The sequence below is a fragment of the Pleurodeles waltl genome, chromosome 1_2 (assembly GCF_031143425.1).
Source record: "Pleurodeles waltl isolate 20211129_DDA chromosome 1_2, aPleWal1.hap1.20221129, whole genome shotgun sequence".
NCBI classification, from domain to species: Eukaryota; Metazoa; Chordata; class Amphibia; order Caudata; family Salamandridae; genus Pleurodeles; species Pleurodeles waltl.
Window position 1 is genome coordinate 1,173,457,964 of NC_090437.1, and position 22,040 is coordinate 1,173,480,003.

Here is a 22,040-nt window from a genome sequence, read left to right on the forward strand (position 1 = left end):
TATGACCTCCTGTCAGTCAAAAGCATATGGAGACTAATAAATACCTCACTGGGCTTTCCTGCTTAGGCGATACAACACAGACAATTGCCCCCTATTGCAGAGGACCTTGCCAGTTCTGTGCCCCTCTAAACTCAGTTGAATTCCTCAGTCTACACTCTCCTGAGCCACTGAAATGGCTCAAGTGGAACCCTTCTCCTCACCTCTAGACCCCATCCATGAAACACTTAGCCTTAACTTGCTCACGGATGCATTCCAGTAGGCAGATATTACCACTTTGGAGATCAAAGTAAAGAGGCCCATTCGAGATGTCATCAGTGATGTCACTAACCATGTCATGAGTGATGCAATATGTGAGGTCATATGCAGTGCATTACGGGGACCCAAGTTATAGTTAGCTCATTTAACTATAACTGATGAATTTCTATGGTTTTGTACTTGTGAAATGTGAACCTAACTATAACACCCCTGTAACCTTTGTTTTTTAAGTGAATTTCTAAGTTTTTTTTATTTTATTTTCTAACTATAATGTTACTATAACCTTTAGTTTTTCTGTGACTTTCTAAGGTTTGTTTTTAAAAACAAATTGTATTTTTTAAGTGTTACATCCAAAATATTCTTTTTTTAGTGATTTTTATCAGATTTTTTAGAATGTTATTTTGTAGTGTTGGTGTGACTGGATGTATAGGTAGGTGAGTGATTCTATGAGTAGTAGTATAGGTATGTCAGTGGGTGTATAATTGTCCATCTAAAATTCAGAGTGGGTACATGAGTACGTGAGTGGGTCTGTTATGGCTGTATGCGTGTTTTGGTAGGTGTATTAATAGGTTTATGAGTGTATTCAAATTTGACTGGATGACTGAGGGTCTGAGTACATCAGTGACAGGGTGTATGAGTGTGTACATGGGTATGTGAGTGGTTGCATGAACGAGTGAGTGAGTGAGTGTGAAAGTGGTGGAAGGATAGGTTAGTGACTCTATCAGAGTTAGCCAATGGGTATACAGAAGTGAGCAATTGTTTCAGTAAAGTATATATTATGTAAAATAATGGTTATTTCTCTAGGCGGTAAGATGAATGTGTACATTGGTTATATACTGCATGTGTTTATACGCTACAGTTAGTGAAATGCTAATAAACCAGATACACCTGAATCTGAGCCTGCAATACTCACCTGTGTGAGAAATAGTTACACATTGTACAGTCTTCTGGAAAATTCTCTATTATAGTATTTTATGAAATGTTAGTTGGTAGTTTTAAGGTTTGTGTTTGGTATTGTGTGTGCCTCTTTTAATTTATCTATGTATGCGAATGGATGCATAAGAGTGTGACTGGATCTATGAATGTGTGCATAAGGGTGTAACTAGGTCTGAGAATGGGTGTTTCAGGGTGTAATTGGATCTGTGAATGGATGTGTGAAAGTGTGAGTTGGTCTGTGAATGTGTGAATGTGTGCGTGAGGGTGTGAGTGAATCTCTGAATGGCTGTGTGACACTGTGAGTGACTGCAAATGGGTGCATGGGCATGTAACTGCGTCTGCAAATTGGTGCAACAGGGTGTGAAGAGATCTGTGAATGGGTGTGTGAGAGTGTAAGTAGGTCTGCAATTCGGCATGTGAGAGTGTGACTAGGTCTACGAATGGTTGCATAAGGGTGTGACTAGATATGTAAATGGGCATATGACGATGTGAGTGGGTCTGTGAATGGGTGCATCAGAGTGACCTATGTCTGTGAATGGGTGCATCAGAGTGTGGGTGGATCAATGAATGGGTACATGAGGGTGTGACTAGGTCTGCAAATGTTTGCGTCAGGGTGCAATTGGATCTGTGAATGGGTGCATGACGGTGTGCCTAGGTCTACTAATGGGTGCATCAGGGTGTGAGTGGAACTATGAATGAGGGTGTGACTGGCTCTGTGAATAGGAGCATGACAGAGTCACTGGGTCTTTGAATGGGTGCATAAAGGTGTGAGTGTATCTGTGAATGGGTGAGTGAGGGTCTGGGTGGATCTGTGAATGGTTGCATAAGGGTGTGAGTGGGTCTGTCAATTTATGTGTGAGGATGTGACTGAGTGTGGGAATGGGTGTGTGAGGGTTTGACTGGGTCTGTGAATAGGTGCATGAAGGTGTGACTGGGACTGCGAATGGGTGCATGAGAGTGTGACTTGGTCTGTGAATGTGTGCATGATGGTGTGGCTGGGTCTGCCAATGGGTGCATGAGAGTGTAAGTGGATCTGTGATTGGGTGCATGAGCATGTGACTGGCTCTACAGGGCATGACAGGGTCTGCAAAGGGGTGTGTGAGAGTTTGAGTGGATCTGTGAATGGGTGCATGAGGGTGTGACTGGGTCTGTGAATGGGTGTGTCATGGTGTGAGTGGATCTGTGAGTGGGTGTATGAAGGTATGAGTGAGTCTGTGAATGGGCGCATCAGGGTGTGAGTATATCTGTAAATTGGTGTGTTCCAGTGTGAGTGAGTCTGCAAATGGGTGCATTAGGATGTAACTAAATCTGCAGATAGATGTGTAAGGGGGTGAGTGGATCTGTGAATGGGTGTATGAGAGTGTGACTAGGTCTGCAAATGGGTGTATGAGAGTATAAATGGGTGCATGAGGGTGTGACTGAGTCTGTGAATGGGTGCATAGATTGCTATTGGGTCTTATTCAGTAGTTCTTTGAAAGGGTGCATGACTTTCAGAGTAACACTGTAGCTGAATGAATTAGTGTATGTATGACTGCAAAATAAATTTGTTGTCGCCGATATTCATAATTTCATTGCAACGTTACACATTGAGCACCGAGAGGTATTCGCGAATATCACTAGCTGCAACAAAAAATTATTTTAAGGTCATAATTTGACTACCATAATCCTCTATATAGCAGCCCTGTGGTCAGGGTAACTCCAACCTGACTCCTTACACCACTATTCATGTCAAATTTCAGCCCTAGGGATCGTAACCCATTGCCTAAGATGGCGGCTGCAACTTTGTATTCAGGTTGCCGCTAGTCAAGCACAGCATCTCTGTTGTAACGTGCATTTGCGAATATGTCGCGATTGTCGCAAAAACTTCTGGACCTCAGATATACAAATTTGTTTTCCCCTTAATATTGCCAAAACTACTAGACAGATTTACACCAAATAAATGAAAGATTAGTCTTCATACTGAAAGCTAGAATTCTGCCACATTTGGTGTAATTCCGTCCAGCGTTTTGGGCTGTAGTTGTGCCTAAGTGTTCTATAGGAATTAACATGGGAAATGCAACTTTTTTGACCCACCCCTTTTCTCTGCCTCCGCTGGATGGATCACCACGATATTTCACGTGAACAACAAGAATCACTGCCACACTTTTTTGGGAAACTTTCGTGAAGATTCGTGAAACGTGCCAAAGATATAAGCAAGTCAAAAAACGCTTTTTCTGTGACAACATGGTCGGTCCTAACTCTAACTACTTAGTGGCAACCGCCACTAGGTAATATATATATATATATATATATATATATATATATATATTATTATTTTTTTTAAGAAAACGAAATTAAATATATATGTGGCTGCAGAGTTTCTGGAAATTAACAACAATCCTCCGATATCAATCAATCAATCAGGGAATTTGTAAAGCGCGCTACTCACTCGTGAGGGTCTCAAGGCACTCCAATACCTGTGGATCACACAGCACTCAGGTAAGCATTTAAACTCTCTAGTCGCGCATCAAGTGGTATTAAGATCTCAAACAGTGCAAATCCGTTGCGTTTTGACCTCAAGTTGTAGCTCACGGTTAAAAGTGGTATTTCAGTGTCTCCATTCTGGAAAAAATGGTAGTGCACGTCCAGGTACTGTGTCTACACCCCATTGTATTGTGGGATATGTAGTTCTAGCCAATTGATGTTTAAGAACAAACAGGAAGAGTATAAGGAAAAAAATATCGATTGTGTTATTACATCACACTATTATACATCTCTGAACGGAAGTTTGTTGTTTAGTTTCGTACTTAGGGTTGAATCAAGCTGATTCATTAAAACTTTATTTCGTATCATTTCCAAGGTAATTATTTGTCTTCAGTTAATTAGCACACAAACAGCATGGCCTTCTAGTAAGTAAGAAGTACATACATATATAAGGAAGTTCCCTAATATAGCTCCGACATTTATCAAATCATTTATGTTTATTACGCTCATGATTATTTCTAATGCCCAAATAAGGAGCTCATCTTCAATACAGATAATGCAAAATATCAACAAGGAATGCCACGAGGCCAGCTTTACACATAGGATGTGGTTCTTGTTTGCAAAGACCATACATCTTTCCTAAATAATGTTTGCAGACAGTGTACCAACTTCTACAATGGGATTTGTACACGGCAAAAAATGGGTGGGTGCAAATTCCTAATCTGAGTTTTTGCAACCGCAAAAAAAAGCTGTGTATACCTGGCCCTTTGTCAAAAAGGCTTCAAATTATAATGAGTTTGTTCATTTTGACATTGGTCAGGGACGAAGAATGGCTGTTTGCTGCTTTGCGAGGTGGTTCATTTTAGTGGAAATGCATCAAGGACCTCACAAACTCATGCTGGCACATATCTGTACAGTTATATCAGCACAATAGAAAACATTAATGAAAGTGAACTAAATTAGCCATTTTTCCTTTTTAGTAGCATGCCCAAAATGAGTTGTACATTATAGTCCTACTTATGAAACACTTTTGAGAAAGCCAGAAGAACGATCTTAATCTGTAAAGTGAATAGCGACTCGGGATAGTTCTTCCTCCCAAAAGACGCTCTTCCAATACTAGCATTACAATAGGTTGCCCTTGAAGGTTAACGCCGCTATCGTTTGGACAAACTAACGAAAGCATTCACTACGTGAGGATGCTCGCTGAAGCGGCGTAAGGAAACTTGAGCCCCCCCCCCCCCTGCAAAGTACATGGAGGTGGGCCCCTCCCCCGTACTGAGGGGGGCCCCTGCAGCTCAGGGGGCCCCCAGCACCGCGGGGGCTGCGGGGGCCTTTGTTACGCCACTTCCTCGCCGCTGCTTTGGAGTAGTCGAAATGATGACCTAACATTTCACCCCCCCCCCCCCCCCCCCCCCCCCCGGCAGAATGTGATGCTCCTAAGTCTCCCATATCTCACAGAATCAGGGTCCCATAAATGGTCTGGGGGCCCCTGCAGCACCCCACCCCGCCCGAACCCTACGCTGCTGGCTCACTATAACTTTACGTGGAGACTGTAATCGTTTCCCCTGTAAAACACAGAAAATGTCACCCAAGCCTTACAACATTACGGCGGCAACATAAGAGCGTTCCTGTTCCGGACTGAAACAAACTGAAAACTGGTTAAAAAAAAACATAAATAAATACATAAAAAAGAGAAAATCAAACCAGTCTGAGTCCGTATCCGAACTCAAGCGTAGCACACACCAGGTACCTGTTTCGTCCGGCATGTTGGCAACCTTATCCAGCAACAATCCACTAGTCTGTCACCAACGCCACGGCTCCGTCAATGGGCAGCTTTTGCTCAGCAAGCATAATTAAAGGAGTCCAAATGAAGAAATGAAGTTGAAAACCACCGGTTACTTCGCAGTGGCTGCTTCGCCACTGGACTAAGCCCTGAAAGCAAGGTGCCGCGTGTCATCTGACCCTCAGTGGGCTTGGAGATGGGCCAGGCGGCTGGCAAGTTATTACTGAGGTCTCTTAAAAATAGAATGCTGCAAGCTTCAAACACTTCTCGCGTTCCCGGGGAATCCATTGGGAGAGGCCACAGAAATACATCCGTGCGTGACTGGCCTCGGAGGTATGCTTAGCATGTCCTCTCGGACTAGGCCTCACCTCACTGACAGCTCTATGTGACACCCGGTGAGCAGACAGGAAGGCGGGATATGCGGCTCTCACAGAGGCCTTCAGAATAAAATGTTCCATTGTATGTCACACCCAGGCGTCTTCGGGCTGGGCCATGGCGGTTGCACCTCTGCCGGGCAATTTTGCACTCGTTCTGGACAATATTGTTCCGGTTTCCAATAAACATTTCCAATAACCGACAGTACACACTGTTGCACTAGTAATCCACAGAGCTTAATTTGTAAAAGGATAAGTGCCGGTGCCGACGTTTTACTCAGAAGCCCGCAGCAGACGCTATCGAATGTCGGGGTGCCAAATAACTAAGGGGAGCGGTCTCGACGTCACCTCGTGTCGCTTTCATCCATCACCAGGCACCCCTGCCCCTCTGTCTCACTCTAGCCCTAGCTCACTGTTTCCGTATTTCCTTCTTGTGTGTTCTGCTCTTTCTTGCTTTTGGTCAGACTGTTGAGTAAAATTAAGTGCTGAACAGCAGAAATGAGTGCAGGCGGCCCCCACCTGCAACCACCAGCCAAATTAAGCAGCGAACCCATCCTAAATCTTATTTACGAATCGGCCATTAATTGCGACGCTAAATCAGGTTCAATTATGCAGAAATGCCACCTCACTTTTAAGGGTCCCATGTTTAGTAAGTTGTTGCGTATTGCAAATATCAGTCAGTTGCAAGAAGCGCTAGAGATAGTTTAACACAAATGATGCCAATATGGTTTTATATTCGTGGAAATGAAGTACAGCGAATCGTTCGGTCACTGAGGCCAATATTTACTTCTAATGCTCCACATGGCAGAAGGAACACCGCTGTCAGCTAAAATCAGGGCATTATAAGCTACGAATCACTTAACTAAAAGGCGATGAGGGAATTATATTTGCATTTCATTATTTGCTTCGACCAGGATGTCTTGGCAAGCAAACACATCCGGAAGCCTCAATTCTTCCAAGAACCGAAGCCAGTGGGCATGTTTTGTGCAAAATTGTAAAAAAGAAAAACAAGCAGAGACTTGCATTTAAAAGGTACCCAGGTGCGTACAAGGTACAGTATACATCATACAACCAGTTCAACAAAAAAGTACAACATCGGAATTTGTTATATGGGGCATTACTATCGCTTTCAATAAGGTTGTTAAAGGCGGACTGTGACACAGACTGGCACAGCGTGGTATTGACACCGGTCTCCAGTGCTTAATTTGTAAATAAAAAGGTGCTCGTGCCCAAAGCCCTCCTCTTAAACACGCGGCTGCTGCAATTAAATGTGTGAACACTGAATACTGAGGCAGGCTAATCCTAAAGCCATCTCGGGCCTCTTCAATCCATTACAGCCACTCCCTGCCCCTTCAGCTCACTCTTGCAGCTTTCTACTTTCTCCCTTTGTGACGCCTTTTCGTTTTACCGTTCCTCCTTCTTTCCCATGTGTCTTTTGCTCGCAAGCAAAAGCTTGAGGGAAAAGAATAAGCCTCGGCCCTCAAAAATAAGTGGCGGTGCTCAGCACCGGAAACAAGAAGCACAAATTAAGCACTGCCTGTCTACTACCACAAGCGAACAAGCAAAGTGTCGTGGCATCTCTCTAGATGGATGAACACCAAGAACTGTTGCCATCTATACAACGTTTAATGCCAAAGCCTGAGGAGGGGGTCAGCTTTTGGGGTTAGCACAGACCGACGATCTTGTACTGCTGGACATGCAGGCTTGCACCATTTGTTGAACACACTTTCTGCATATCTTGGCCTAAATCGACTTATGTTTTCGTGGTTTGTAAAAGGGGATAAGATTAGCGCTTACTTTGTGCCGGTGTTTGTTGGTACTCGGTACTGACACCTACTTCTCAACACGGGCACTCTGCCAGCCTAGCACACGATTGCACTGTCTGATTATTTTCGAAATAAGTACATCAACACCGCAGTTAACAATTTAACATATATTAAAACAACTTAATACCAGCGCTTTCAGTGCATTTTAACAGCTTTGGGTGATGCAGAATAGCCTAAACTGTCACATTTGTAGAGCTGTGGTGGTCAGTGGATAGCCCTGGTAAAGGCACTGGGCTGCGCTGAGAGGGGCACAGGGTTGCACCCTGCAGTGACCACCTGATAAATAACTACAGTCCTGGATCTTACTGTTTTTTACAAATTAAGCACTAGATAAAATGTGGTCAAGGAGTGTGAGTGCTCAAGAGTTCGACTATAATTTTCTCCGCCCTGCAGTGCCCAGTTGATGGCACAAGCAACTAAATGCTCAATAAGCAGTGTGGGATTAGAGGCGTCCACTCTTTGTATGACACTATTTCTTGTCCCTCTGTTCTAAAATTGGTTTATTATAAAGTTAACTCAGTTTGAAGCACTGTGCGCTTGTATACTTTGCTAAACGCAAAATGAAGTCAGCACAGGTTGAATGTAAGGAGTCGCCGAAGATCTGCAATTTGGCGGTGATTACGCAGGGGTTCCATAGCAGTTTGGTGGTATCAAAAGTGGATGAGGTTGCTTGCAGTGAATTTCTCTAGCTGCATTGTGATCCACTTCACCAGTGAATGCCTTTTTAGGGCAGGCATCATGCAGAGCAATGAAGAGTGTACTACCTGCCTCTCATACATTTCGGATTACTATCAATTGCCAGATATCTGTGGGACAATTTTAAAGCAGTGTACGTTCAGGCAATAGGCAGAACGCGTTTGAGGCTGAAAGTAAAACTGCTGGTAAATCTAAGTTGGAGATTATACTGCTCACCACCTATGTGACAATGAACACCAGTGTTACCTAGGAGAAACTATTGGGCAGGTACTAGACAATGTTTAAGTTGCATTACGGAAACAAGATGTTGGTAATGGTAATCAGGGCACTTGCTATGTTCACTGATATGTGTAGGTTAAGTAGGCTTGGCGTGGCAAGTTTGAGTCACATACTTTGCATTTGCTGCTTGTTAGACCTGACAGCCTTAGGGTGGTCATCTCCTAACTTTTTGCCTGCCTCCCTCCCCTTTTCTGACACTGTTTTTGCTGGTTTTAGGACTCTGTGCGCTTTACCACTGCTAACCAGTGCTAAAGTGCATATGCTCTCTTCCTTAAACATGGTAACATTGGTTCATCCCCAAATGGCATATTTGATTTACTTGTAAGTCCCTAGTAAAGTGCTCCACATGTGCCAAGGGCCTGTAAATTAAATGCTACTGGTGGGCCTGCAGCACTGATTGTGCCACCCACCTAAGTAGCCCCTTAACCATGCCTCAGGCCATTGCAAGGCCTGTGTTTGCAGTTTCATTGCCACTTCGACTTGGCATTTAAAAGTACTTGCCAAGCTTTAAACTCCCTTTTTTCTACACATAAGTCACCCTAAGGTGGGCCCTAGGTAACCCATAGGGCAGGGTGAATGTAGATAAAAGGCAGGACATGTGCCTATGTGCTTTATATGTCCTGGTAGTGAAAAACCCATAAATTCGTTTTCCACTACTTGGAGGCCTGCTCCTTTCATAGACTAGCATTAGGACTGCCCTCATATACTTTTTGAGTGATATATTCTGATCTGAAAGGGGTAACCAGGTCATATTTAGTATGGCCAGAATGGTAATAGAAAATCCTGCTTGTTGGTGAGGTTGGATTTTGTACTACTATTTTAGAAATGCCACTTTTAGAAAGTGAGCATTTCCATACACTTAAAAACCAACTCTGCCTCACAGCCTGCCTCCAACCAATGTCTGGGCTGGGATGGTTGACAGCTCCCTTGTACATTTCACCCAGACAACCACAAACACAGGACACTCAGTCACACCTGCACTCATCTGCATATTGAATGGGTCTTTCTCGGCTGGAAGAGTGGAGGGCCTGACACTTACATTACAAAGGCCAGTGGCCTGCTCGCACACAGTGGACTGCCAAACCGCCTACTGGGATCCTGGCAGACAGGACTGCACTGAAGGGGGAACTTGTGCACTTCAAAACCACTCTTTCAAGTCTCCCCCACTTCAAAGGCATTTTTGGGTATATAAACTGGGTCTCTGACCCCACCAACTCAGACTCTTCTGGACCTACACCTGCAACCTGTCAAGAGGAACTGCCTGGCTGCCCAAGGGACTCATCTGGACTGCTTTGCTGAGAAGGACTGCTGCCCTGCTGTTGCCCTGCTGCGCTGCTGGCCTCTGACTTTGCTGAGAAGGACTCTGCCTTCCCCAAAAGTGCTCTCCGGGGGCTTGGATTGAGCTTGCCTCCTGTTTTGAAGTCTCAGGGCCAACAAAGACTTTACCAGCTAGCTTTTCAATAGTTTCCGACTTCAGCGATGCTGGAACGACTTCAGCGATGCCAGCAAGGCCACAGCCTCCTCCCACTCCGTGGACCTTGCTGCATGCAATGACCGCGGCCTGCAATGCAAGTCCGACATTCCAGCATTTCCGCTGACGTCACTTAGGGTCCTCGCGATATTGCAAAGTCGACACATCACATCCTGACTGACCGGAACTAGCGACCCCGCCAGGTCACAAAGAATCGACAAATTGCGGAGGACTCTGCATCATTTCCACCAGCATCCGCCTCATCTCCTCGGATGCCGCAAGGGACTGAAACTGAACCGACTCCAGCGACGCCTCTTACCGGCTCCGTGCGACGTCCTTGTTCTTCATGCTCCAAAGGTACTGTACCTGGGGGTCTGTGTGACTATGTGGCCAGCACTGGTGGTGTCAGATTGTTGGGAATGACTCCGTCAATGACGCAGTGATAGCCCCAGGTGGAGCTATTGTGTTTCTAGGTACTTTAATTGAATGTAATCTTTGAAAATTCATAACTCTGCTTGTGTACATTGGATGTTCATCATTTTTACCTTATTTCATTCAGATAAATATGATCTATTTTTATAAACCGGTGTGGTGTATTTTTGTGGTATTTTCACTGTGTTTCTGTATGATTTATTGCACCAATACTTTACACATTGCCTTCTAAGTTAAGCCTGACTGCTCAGTGCCAAGCTACCAGAGGGTGGGCACAGGATACTTTGGATTGTGGCTTACTTACCCTGACTAGGCTTGTGGTCCCTACTTGGAAAAGGGTGTATACCTCTGCCAACTAGAGACCACATTTCTAACGTTGGTGATCAGCGGTGAGGGTAGGACTTGTGTTTGTGCAGTGACATAAAATAACTACGTATACACTACCTACCCATAGTTAAAGGTTAATTTGTTTTGTTCTCTTTTTGCTGCAATTTCTCTGCTTGACATTCTTTAATCAGTATCCTATACAACATGTCTCTGGCTGGGTCTCAAGGAGGAGCTGGAGAGTTTGACCTAGCCAAGCTGGAGACATACACTGTCAGCCAGCTGAACGGGTTCTGCAAGGGGATGGGAGTACCTACCTGAGGAGCCTTCAAGAAGGAGGAGTACCAAAAGGCGCTAAAGGCCTGGGCAGAAGCCCATTCACAAGAGCTTGTTGAGTTGGAAGAGCAAGTGGATGAGTTTCCCGAGAACTTGCCAACAGTAGTGGGGGTGAAACCCATGAATTTGTGCCCTCTGCTAAACCAGGGAGCAGTGTCTCAAGTCACGGCCTTACTGCAGAGGAAAGAGAATTCAGGCTGCAGCTGGCAAGATTAAACATGGAGACAGAGGAGAGGAAAGCTGAGAGAGAAGCCAAACAAGCTGAGGCTGAAAGGGCCTTAGCTGAAAAGAAACTCATCTTGGCTCATGAACTGAGTCTGAAAGAGCTGGAGCTCAAGCCTAGGCAGTCTGAGTCTGGCAGTGATGGTGGCAGAATACGCACAGGACCTGCTGGAGACAAAAAAGTTTGTATACCCAAGGATGTGGTGCCACGTTATGTGGTGGGAGATGCATTGATAAGTGGTTTTCTGCATACAAAGTTGCACTAAGGGCTCATGGGGTTCCTGAAGAGCAATGGAGGGCGGGCTTGTGGAAACACGTGCCAATACTTGGGAGGGACACACTTCTCACATTAGAAGTTAAAGACCAGGACACATACACGCTCATAAAAGCCATTTTAATTGGCAAGTTTGGACTGACCCCTGAAAATTATTCCCAGAAATATAGGGGCAGTACCAAGCTCTCTAACCAAACTTGGGTAGACTTCTTTGATTCTTCTAGTAAGGCACTGAATGGCTGAGTTTGGGGCAGTAAAGTGAACGATTATGTGAGTTTGTACAATTTGATCCTGAGAGAGCATATGCTCAGTATTTGCTTTACAGAGTTGTGCCAGCACCTAGTTGACAGCAAGCTGATTGATCCCAGGAAGCTTGCTGAGGAGGCAGACCTCTGGGGTAGCCCCAGAGTGTCCAAAATTGTATCTGGGGGGACACCCACAAAGGTGGTCAGGGTTCCCAACAGAAGAAAGAGAGGGTAGAAAATCTTAAAAATAAGGAGTTCTCTAAAGGCCCCTAAAGTAATTCCCCAGGGAATAGTGGTAACCAGTCACAGTGTGATTCCAAGAGGAAAGGATCCATTAACCATAAGACAGGGAGGTTTGTACCTCAATGTGCAGAGTGCTCCAAGTATGGTCACTCTAAGGGCGAGTCCAAGTGTCCCAAGTGTTAACCACTGTGTTCATGCTGGCGGTCATTTAACCATTGTACCACGTGTTAGCTGCATACCCCGTAGGCAGCATGGTAAAGGATAAGACAGCCCGTTCACATGCATTGAATTCCATCACACAATATACAATGCCTCGGCAGCCCACACAATGACTAACAAGGCAGATCGGACCCCCACAGGCAGGGGATCTGCCAGAGACAGAGGTGAAACCCACCAGGGCTGAGATTTTATCTGCAATACATGGGACCCGCAATGCCCTAGAACAAGGTATTGACTCTGTTTCTATTGATGTAAATTTATTGTGCACTGACCTTCGCAGAGTGGCAGAGAAAGTCACAATGGCAGAATCAAACATTGAGGCACTTTAGGGAGAGGTCTCTACATTAAAGCAACTTATGGTGGAGATGAAGGCAGCGGTGTCAGATTTGGACAGGAGGGCGGAGGATGTGAAGGATGCAGAGGGCTGCTCTTGTCGTAATAATGTGCGGCTTATTGGCTTCCCAAAGAGGTCGGAGGGGGCCTCAGCAGAGACATTCGTCGAAAACTGGGTGCGGACTGTTCTGAAACCACTAGGCCTATCCAGTTTGTGTGTGATCGAAAGTGCACATAGGGCTCTAGTGCCCCCGCCCCGGCCAGGGGCACCCCCAGGGCTATCATTATGAAAATACTGAATTATCGAGATTGTGATTGCCTCCTGCAAGTGGCAAGGGAGCAGGAGATCCCCTATTATGAGAATTGCAAGATAGACATTTATCCTGATTACACAAAGCAGGTCCAGAAACATTGTAAGTCCTATCTTGCTGTCAAGAAAAACTGATAACACTACATTTATGCTATATGCTCCTTTACCCCACCCGTCTAGAAGTAATCTTTCAGGACAAGGAACATGTTTTTGATAAACCCGAGGAAGTATGGAATGGCTGGAGCTCAGAGATGTTTCTACTGTGGGAGGACCTGCTGGACCCGGAAAGAAGACATGAGGCGTGCTCCCTGGGATGGGGACGGCCCGCTCAGGTACAGAAAATCAGAATTTTACTCCTCTGGGGTTGCATCAAGTGCACATTGGAGAAGATGGAGCCATGCATCTCGCTACGGAGACTCGACTGCCCGGTGCTGTGACTTCTCCTATGCAGGGGTCATCAAGCCTATTAGCGAATGTTGTACCAGATACTTTGCCAGGCTGTGAGGGGGAGCCACACTAGTTCCCTTCTTCATTAACTTTTGATTTATTGATTAATGAAAGAGTGGGAAGCATTGAATGGGGAGGGACAGTGCCGGTGGGCAGCAAAGGTTTGATCTTGAACAGCCCTGTCAAAAGGGGAGTATGGTCCTACTCTATAGATCAGCTGGGCAGGGTTTGCTGAGGCTCCACTGATCTCTGGCAGGATGTTATAATCATATGTCAGGGGAGAACGGCATTACTTTGAATACCATATGTTGACAGAATGGATGTCTGCCTGACTGGCAGAGCTCATCAGGTATTGGTTGGTCATTGTTGTATGGGGGTGTGGGGTGGCTGTACGTGCCTGGCACACATATGGGTTGGGCTACAATTGATTTGCAGTTGCACATTGTTTGCCCGTGGGTGGGGGGATGTAATGTTTGCAAATGTTTAGTTGTGTTCTGCTTATGTGGTTCTAGTTATCACAGCTGGATGTGGACACTGGGTGGAGCGGGTGGGAGGGTGATGGCCTCTGAAAACGACACTTAGATGGGGCATAGTGACTACAAGATACTTACCGGGAATGTTCGGGCCTGGGTACATACGTGAAGAGATACAGGATTCTGTCACTACTTAAAAGACACAATATAGACATCGCTTGCCTCCAAGAAACAAACCTGGATGATGCTGGGGTATTTAAACTAGCTAAAAAATGGAGAGGACAAATATACTACTCCTCATACTCAACATACGCTCTTGGAACTCTGATTTGGGTGGCACCTCGGGTCCCGTTTTCCCTCACTTATGTGGAGGCTGACATACATGGTAGATATGTCTTCCTGCAGTGCACACTAGATGGCAGGGAGGTTTCTTTACTGAACACCTATGCCCCTAGTACAGATGACTCAGGCTTTTTCTATGCCATGCAGGACCTTATTACTTCTACTTCTGACACTCCCCTGTTTTGGTTGGGAGATTTTAACTTTGTACTAGACCCCTGCCTTGATTGGTCACCACCAAGAGCCGGGACGAAACCTGCCATGACTAAAGCCCTCTCCAAGGTGATGCACAACTTAGAATTAAGGGATATGTGGAGAATATTGCATCCCGCCAGGCGGATCTACACTTGTCACTCCCTCACTTATAATACATATAGTCGGCTGGATAGAATACTGGTAGGGGGACCATATCGGTTGGCGGACCTAGAAGTTACACATTTGGCTCGGTACTTGTCTGACCACTCCCCAGTACTTTGCAAGTTGGACTAGGGTGATGGCTTTCAATTAGGGAGGACATGGCGGATGCCATCATATATCCTTGAGGATGCACTAGTTTGTGAGGCCCAGGGGAAAGTCCTTGTAGATTACATGGAAGGGAACTGGGGTTCTGTCTCCACTAGGTCCATGGAGTGGGAAGAATAAAAAGCAGTTATGAGGGGTGCATGTGTGGCCTCTAATGTGGTATATGATGACAGCTGCAAATTGACATGCAGAAAGAGGAGGCGGCCCTTGCTGCACTGTAGAGTGCTACCCCGGCTACTCTGGATGCACAGGAGTGGGAAGTTCAAAGCCATAGAAGCTTAGGTGAACTCTGGGATCTGTTAGGCAAGTATACCCTGCAAGCGTAGTGTCAAAGACTCCATAGAGAAGGGGACAAGTTCGGCAGACTGTTAGCCTGGATATTGCGAAGAGTGCAATCCCTACCACCCACTAATGGCCTGATCAACTTAGATGGAGTAAGGGTCACCAGGGCGGTTACAGTGCACACATTACAGAAGCATTTACAAGGGGTTTATACTGCGGACCCCAGGGTCACCATGCATGGATATGTCCCTTTTCTGGTGGCTGCAGGACTGCAGAGATTAACTCTAGCCATTGCTGAGCATTTAGACGGCCCACTGACACTAGAAGAGATTCGAGAGGCCCTCCAGGCCCTTCCGCAATCCAAAGCTCCGGGTGGGGATGGCTTCCCACCTGAATATTATCAGGCTTTTTCTAAGACACTGGTGCCGCAACTACTGGAAGTCTTGCATGAGGCACACAAGCTGGCCAGGTTGCCTCAGTCTATGAGGGAAGGGGAAATATGTATGCTTCTTAAACCAAGCGGAGATACAACAAATCCGTCCACCTACAGGCCTCTTATGATGATTAACTCTGACACAAAAATCCTCTGCAAGGCCCTTGCCATGCACCTTGCAGGACATATGCCCTCTCTGGTTCATGAGGACCAATGTGGCTTCATCCCCGGACGTAGCACAAATCTGAACTTGCGCATGCTGGCTCATGTGTTGCATGAGGTTCAATACCAGCAGGATGAGATGGCCCTGGTGGCCGTTGATTTGGAAAAGGTATTTGATACCTTGGACTGGGGCTACTTGCTGGAGGTTCTGCTTGTTATGGGATTTAGCCCACAGTTTTGCAGGTGGGTGCACTTATTGTGTACAGGCCCACACGCTCGTGTCTGGGTCGGAAGGCATTTGTCCGAAGCATGGTCATTGGGTCGGGGTACATGCCAGGGATGCCAGCTCTGTCTGCTTCTATTTGTGCTAGCAATAGAACCACTGGCACTCTGGGCGAGGCGAGAGATGCAACCCTGGGGAATACAGATGGGGCTAATCGTCATGCTGTCTCCTTATAGGCAGATGATGCCTTGTTCTACTTGTCTTCCCCTAGAGAGGCTGTTTCTGCTTTTTTGCAACTCTTGGAAGAGTTTGGCACCATTTCTGGACTGCAACGGAATAAATCTAAGTCATTGGTGTTCCTGCTTGCAGGACTGGCCTCCATCCCTCTTGAACAACTCCCTGATGTGGGACTCCGTTGGGGGACCTCTGATTTTGGCTCTCTAGGGGTTAGAGTTGCACGTACATGCAAATCGCAGATTACTTTCAACTTGGTGAGAGTAATGGAGGGCCTAAAAAAGTCAGTCACATTCTAGAACACGTTGCCACTTTCCCTTATGGGCCGACTGACAATGGCCAAGATGGTTTTCGTTCCCAGGTGCCTGTATACCTTATAGAATTCTCTAACCATTATCCCACAGAGGTATTTCCGGCAACTGGACTCTATTCTTGTCTCACTATTATGGGCGGATAAAAGGCCTAGGGTTGCCTTGTCAACCCTAATGAGGCAATATGAAGAGGGAGGGTTAGAAGTCCAGAAATTGGATTTGCATTATTTTTTGGCACATATTTAACATGCTGCTTGTTGGCTGAATCCAGCCGATGACTGGGAAACACGTCTTCTAGACAGGGTGGTGGAGATCGGACAGTTGCCTGAGCTTCTGATGGAGGGTGAGAGTGTGGCGCAGATGGCCCGTATCTAGTTTAGCGAACTGCAGTTATTTGGCACAGGTTTGTGCGAATTGCTCTACCATGAACTCCTGGTGTGGATTCTGAAACCGGTTCACCACATGATGAACAATATGTCCTTTCAGCAATGGCGTGATGGAGGCTGCGAGCTACCAAAATGAACGGTTCCTCTCCTTCAAGGAAGCTCGGGATACTTTTTCCCTAGGTCCGGGACAATTTTTGCAATATACATGTCTGGCAGGTGTGGCACGGGAGATATGGCTAATGTTTCCTGCTGCACCCACCACAACACATACACTGGGAGGTATTCTCACCTGTGACGCGGGTAGTCACCTGGTCTCCTTATTATATAAAGCCATGCACTCAGATGTTACGGGCCCACCACCGCTGGCTCCAGTAGCTCGGAACTAGGACTTCCCTATCCCACTAACAGATGGTGATTTGGCCTGAGTTAATGCTCTTACTCACACTGTTTCGTGTAACGCCCGCTTCAAATTAGTGCATTATAATTTCCTACATAGAACTTATTTTGCTCCTAAAGGGTTGAGAAGCATTTCTGCTTCATGTTCTGACACTTGACCGAAGTGCGGCAGTGGGGTGGCAGATTTCCTGCATCTGGCTTGGCAGTGTAGGCTGGTACGTGATTACTGGATGAAAGTGATTAATAAAATACAGAGAGTGGTAAGATTTAACTTCGCTCAGACACCCCAGAGTTGCCTCCCTAATCATCACCCCAGTCTAACTTGCAAACTACTGGGGAGTGGTCAGACAAGTACCAGGCCAAATGTGTAACTTCAAGGTCCGCCAACTGATATGGTCCCCCTACCAGTATTCTATCCAGCCGACTATATGTATTATAAGTGAGGGAGTGACAAGGCAACATCCCACGTCCAAAGGTTAGGAAAATGGAGTATAAGTTTTAACATCTATCCTTGGTGTTAGCTAAGCGTAGGGTTGCCATAACGTGGATGGGTTGCAATGGCCAGGACTATTCCCGCTGGAGAGTGGATGTCTTGGAATGGTCTGTAGCAGAAGAAATGTATATTAAACTAAATTGGCATGATGATAAAGCATCGGTTGACATAGCTGACTGGAAAGAAATATGTGCAGTTTTTTCGGATCCAGACTCAGCCCTGACCTCTTGAGAACGTGAGGATGAGGATGAAGACCCAGGGGTAGTTGCATTATTGTAAAAAAAATTCAATATTTGTAAGCCAGTTACATAGAAAAAAGAAAAAGGCGAAACGTGTTAGAAGAAAGAAGACAGAAGACGGAAGAAGACAGATGATGGAATAAGACAGAAGGCCTGAGAAGACAGAAGGTGGAAGAAGACAGAAAAAGACTGAAGACGGCAGAAGATGGGAGAAGACAGAAGAAGACAGAAGGCGGAAGAAGATAGAAGGCAGAAAAAAAAAGAAGACAGAAGAAGATGGAATGCATGAGAAGACAGAAGACGTAAGAAGAAAGAAGATGGTAGAAGACAAGACAGAAGGCATGAGAAGGCATGTGAGAAGACAGAAAACGTAATAAGAGTGCAGACGTGAGAAGACTGAAGACGGCATGTGGTAAAGAAGACAGCAAAGACAGAAGACGGTATGCAGAAAGAAAAAAGAAGGCGAACAGCAACATTGAAAGAAGACAGAGATGAAGGCATCGAAGAAAAAAGACATCAGCAAAGTAAGAAGACGGTATGCTGGAAGAAAAAGAAGACAGAGAAGACAGCAGCAAAGAAAGAAGATGTCAACGAAGAAAGAAGACGGCATGAAAGAAGAAAAAATATGTACCTTCAGTGTTGCAGGGAGAGGAAGGGCACTTACCAGTGTCCAATAGGAAGTGACAAAAGGAGTACTTGGTCCACAGGCAACTCGATGGCAAGATCAGCGAAGAAGATGAAGAATGACAGGAAGTGACGTGAAGACAACATGCTAGCCAATCCAAAGCAGGTAAATCAGAACGACGTTGGAGTAAGACAATGCTAAGTCGAGGTAAATAAGGGGCTGGTTCTAAGCCCCTTTTAAGTTTTTAACTAACAAAATATTTTGCAAGAGGAGCACAAGTGTGTGTGCAGGCGAAATCTAAAAAGGGGTGAAAGCAACTTAGGAGGTATTGAAGGGTTGGGGGCTGTGCTCCATTCCGCCAGGGCAGAAGAGGTATCTACCCTGCTGCTCTGATGAATTACAGACAATCATATCACAGATCTCCACCTGCCTGTCAGAAACCTCTTTGTCATTAGGGGATCCAGTGGCTTGGCAGCTTCTCTGAAGGACCGTAAGTTTGCTTAGCAGCTGCCATGTTTCATGTGGTCACCCAGCAAACTTTTTTGTTTCAAATACAAACTCTCAAAGCAGGAGTTTGTTTTGAAAAACACGAAAGTGAATTGCCCTGATACCCTGGGAGGTTCCTCTAAGGGTGTTGATCAGGGGAGGCTCCTCTATATGGGTGGTGCAGCGTTGTCCCCCCGCCAGTGGCAGAAGCTGCAAACCTTTAGTCACGAACCCTTCATGGTGGAAGGGGTGGGGCCACAAGGTGAGTGCACTCCCCTCAGAGCGCATGTGTGTTTGGCCGGCCATCTCGGGCCGGCCAAACACACATGGGCTGTAGGCTCTCTTGCTGGGCTGGAGAGAGCCTGCACAGGCTCCCGGTCTGCCTGGGAGGACCCAGCCAGGGCACTCCCAGCCAATCCTGACGAGGCTCTGAGCAGCGTCAGGATTGGCTGCAGGGCAGGCTGGGAGCCTGTGCCTGAGGGAGGAGACGGAAGAGAGGAATGGCATGTGAGAAGCAGGTACGTTTTTATTTTATTTATTTTTTAAATTAATTTGAAGACCCGCTCTTCCCCACCACCCCGCGAGCCGCCCCCCTCCTCATTAGGGAAGCGAGCCGCGACTGGTGTTGCTGTCATTTTAATTTTCCTTGAGCAGGACCTGCTGGTCCTGAAGGGGAAAAAAAGGACTCCTGAATATCCGCCTTAAACAGGGTGAATGGTCTGAGGTAATTAGACCAATAACCAAACTTCTGTTAGGTTGTCATCCGAAGCTTTTGGCTAGCAGAGCCAGCAGGGCTCCGTCAGCAGAAACATGATGGTCAGCTTGATTCAAAATATAGTAGGAAGACCATCATTTTGGTGGACATGGTACTCTGTCACTAAGTTGTGAAACTACTCATGCTTTATATTTCCTAAGTGTCTTTTTCTTTACACTGCAATTGATAAATAACAGCCCAATGCTGTTCTTAAAAGTTAGGGGTCAGGAATCATGAAGCTAACACTTCTGCTATTTCTATGGTGCTCCCAGATTACAATGTCGTGCCTGTATGTACCCTATGATTCACTAGCTCTCTCTACAAGATGTCTCAACATTGTGTGAGGGCAAGAATAGAGAGAGAAAAAAGATAATAGGAGGTGTCCAAAAACACAAATATATTTTTAAAAAAGTGATATTTAGGAAAATCGCTTAATATTATACATACATTTCACAAAATATATTTCCCGGTATCTCAAGTGAAACTTGAATGTGAGGGCATACCTTACTTTTAAAAGTTACTCGAGATACAGACAAAAGGATAACTTAGAGAAGATACATTGTCCATTGTGACACCTTAAGTGCAATGGCAGACGTGTGTTCTGTGCTCACTGTGCCACTTGAGCAATACTGCACTGAACTGAGGAGGCCCAATGAGAACAAAACTCTCCTTGGTTTGCTTGCGTTCTAGCTCAGAGAGGACCTATCTTGGCAGTTGGGGTTCGACAATTCCTACCTGTTAGAAATGGGGTCTTTGGTTGGCAGTCAGGTTACCCCCTGTCCAAGCAAGGACCCTGACTCTAGTCAGGGTAAAAGAGAATCACCCTCAGCTAACCCCTGCTTACCCCCTTGGCAGCTTGGCACGAGCAGTAGGCTTAACTTCAGAGTGCTAGGTGTAAATTATTTGTACCAACAGACACAGTAACTTAATGAAAACACTACAAAATGACACAACACAGGTTTAGAAACATAGAGAATAATTATCTAAATAAAACAAGACCAAAACGACAAAAATCCACAGTACACAAGTCAAATTATCAATTAAAAAGCAAAAAGAGTCTTCATGTAGTTTTAAACACACACTAACGCTGTTAGCGTGAAAATGTACCTTGGGTGCGTCAAAAATAACCCAGCACGGGCAAGTGTGCATCAAAAAGGGCTTGCGATGCGTCGATTTCACTCACAAACGAGACATTGCGTCGTTACTCCTTTCGTCGGGTCGGGCGTGTCGTTTCTTCTCTCCGCAGGAGAGTGATGCGTCGATCTGGTCAGCACTCTTGGGTCCGGGCAGGCCTTGCGTTGTTTTTACACACCCAGCGGTGTTTGCGTCGGAAATCCAGCCGAACGATGATCCGAAAACCATGCAGCGTGGGTTGTGATCTCCCAGCCTCCGTCAGCGATGCTGCGTGTTGTTTCTCCAGCTCCGTGCATCGATTCTTCTGTCGCGTTACAGGCGAGCGTTGATTTTCAGCCACGAAGCTGGCGGGCGTCGATTTCCCAGCCGCAGATCGGAGTTGCATCGATCTTTTCCTTGCACAGTGATCTGTGCGTGGATTTCCTCCTCTTAGGCTGCCAGCTTCTCATTTAAGGGTCCCAGGAACTGGATGGGCACCACAGGGATGAGTAGGAGTCTCTCCAGAGACTCCAGGTGCTGCCAGAGAGAAGTCTTTGCTGTCCCTGAAACTTCAAACAACAGGAGGCAAGATCTAAATCAAGCCCTTGGAGATCTTCACAAGATGTAAAGCACACAAAGTCCAGTCTTTGCCCTCTTACTCTGGCAGAAGCAGCAACTGCAGGATAGCTCCACAAAGCACAGTCACAAGCAGGGCAGCTCTTCTTCCTCGGCTCTTCAGGTCTTCTCCAGGCAGAGGTTCCTCTGGGTTTCCAGAAGTGTTCTAAAGTCTGTGGTTTTGGGTGCCCTTCTTATACCCAATTTCTCCATTGAAGTAGGCCTACTTCAAAGCAAAGTCTCTCTTGAATGTGAAATCCTGTCTTGTCCAGGCCAGGCCCTAGACACTCACCAGGGGGTTGGAGACTGCATTGTGTGAGGGCAGGCACAGCCCTTTCAGGTGTAAGTGACCACCCCTCCGCTCTCTCCTAGCACAGATGGCTCATCAGGAAATGCAGACTACACCCCAGCTCCCTTTGTGTCACTGTCTAGTGTGAGGTGCAACTAGCCCAACTGTCAAACTGACCCAGACAGGGAATCCACAAA

At 46.0% G+C, this 22,040-nt stretch overlaps 1 protein-coding gene across 9 annotated transcripts in view; it reads right to left on the bottom strand.

Annotated features, from left to right (window-relative positions):
* ABLIM2 (actin binding LIM protein family member 2) overlaps positions 1–22,040 on the bottom strand; it is a 714,445-nt gene that overhangs the window by 553,864 nt on the left and 138,541 nt on the right. For 5 of the 9 annotated variants that reach the window (XM_069203370.1, XM_069203330.1, XM_069203343.1 and 2 more), the window contains exon 1: positions 5,405–5,805. The exons of 1 other annotated variant lie outside the window; for it this stretch is intronic. In XM_069203370.1, the coding sequence (XP_069059471.1) occupies positions 5,405–5,420 (16 nt within the window). In that variant the 5' untranslated portion in view covers positions 5,421–5,805. Of the gene's footprint in view, positions 1–5,404; positions 5,806–22,040 lie in introns of those variants that run through there. 3 more of the 9 variants (XM_069203362.1, XM_069203354.1, XM_069203348.1) reach the window with 1 other exon arrangement.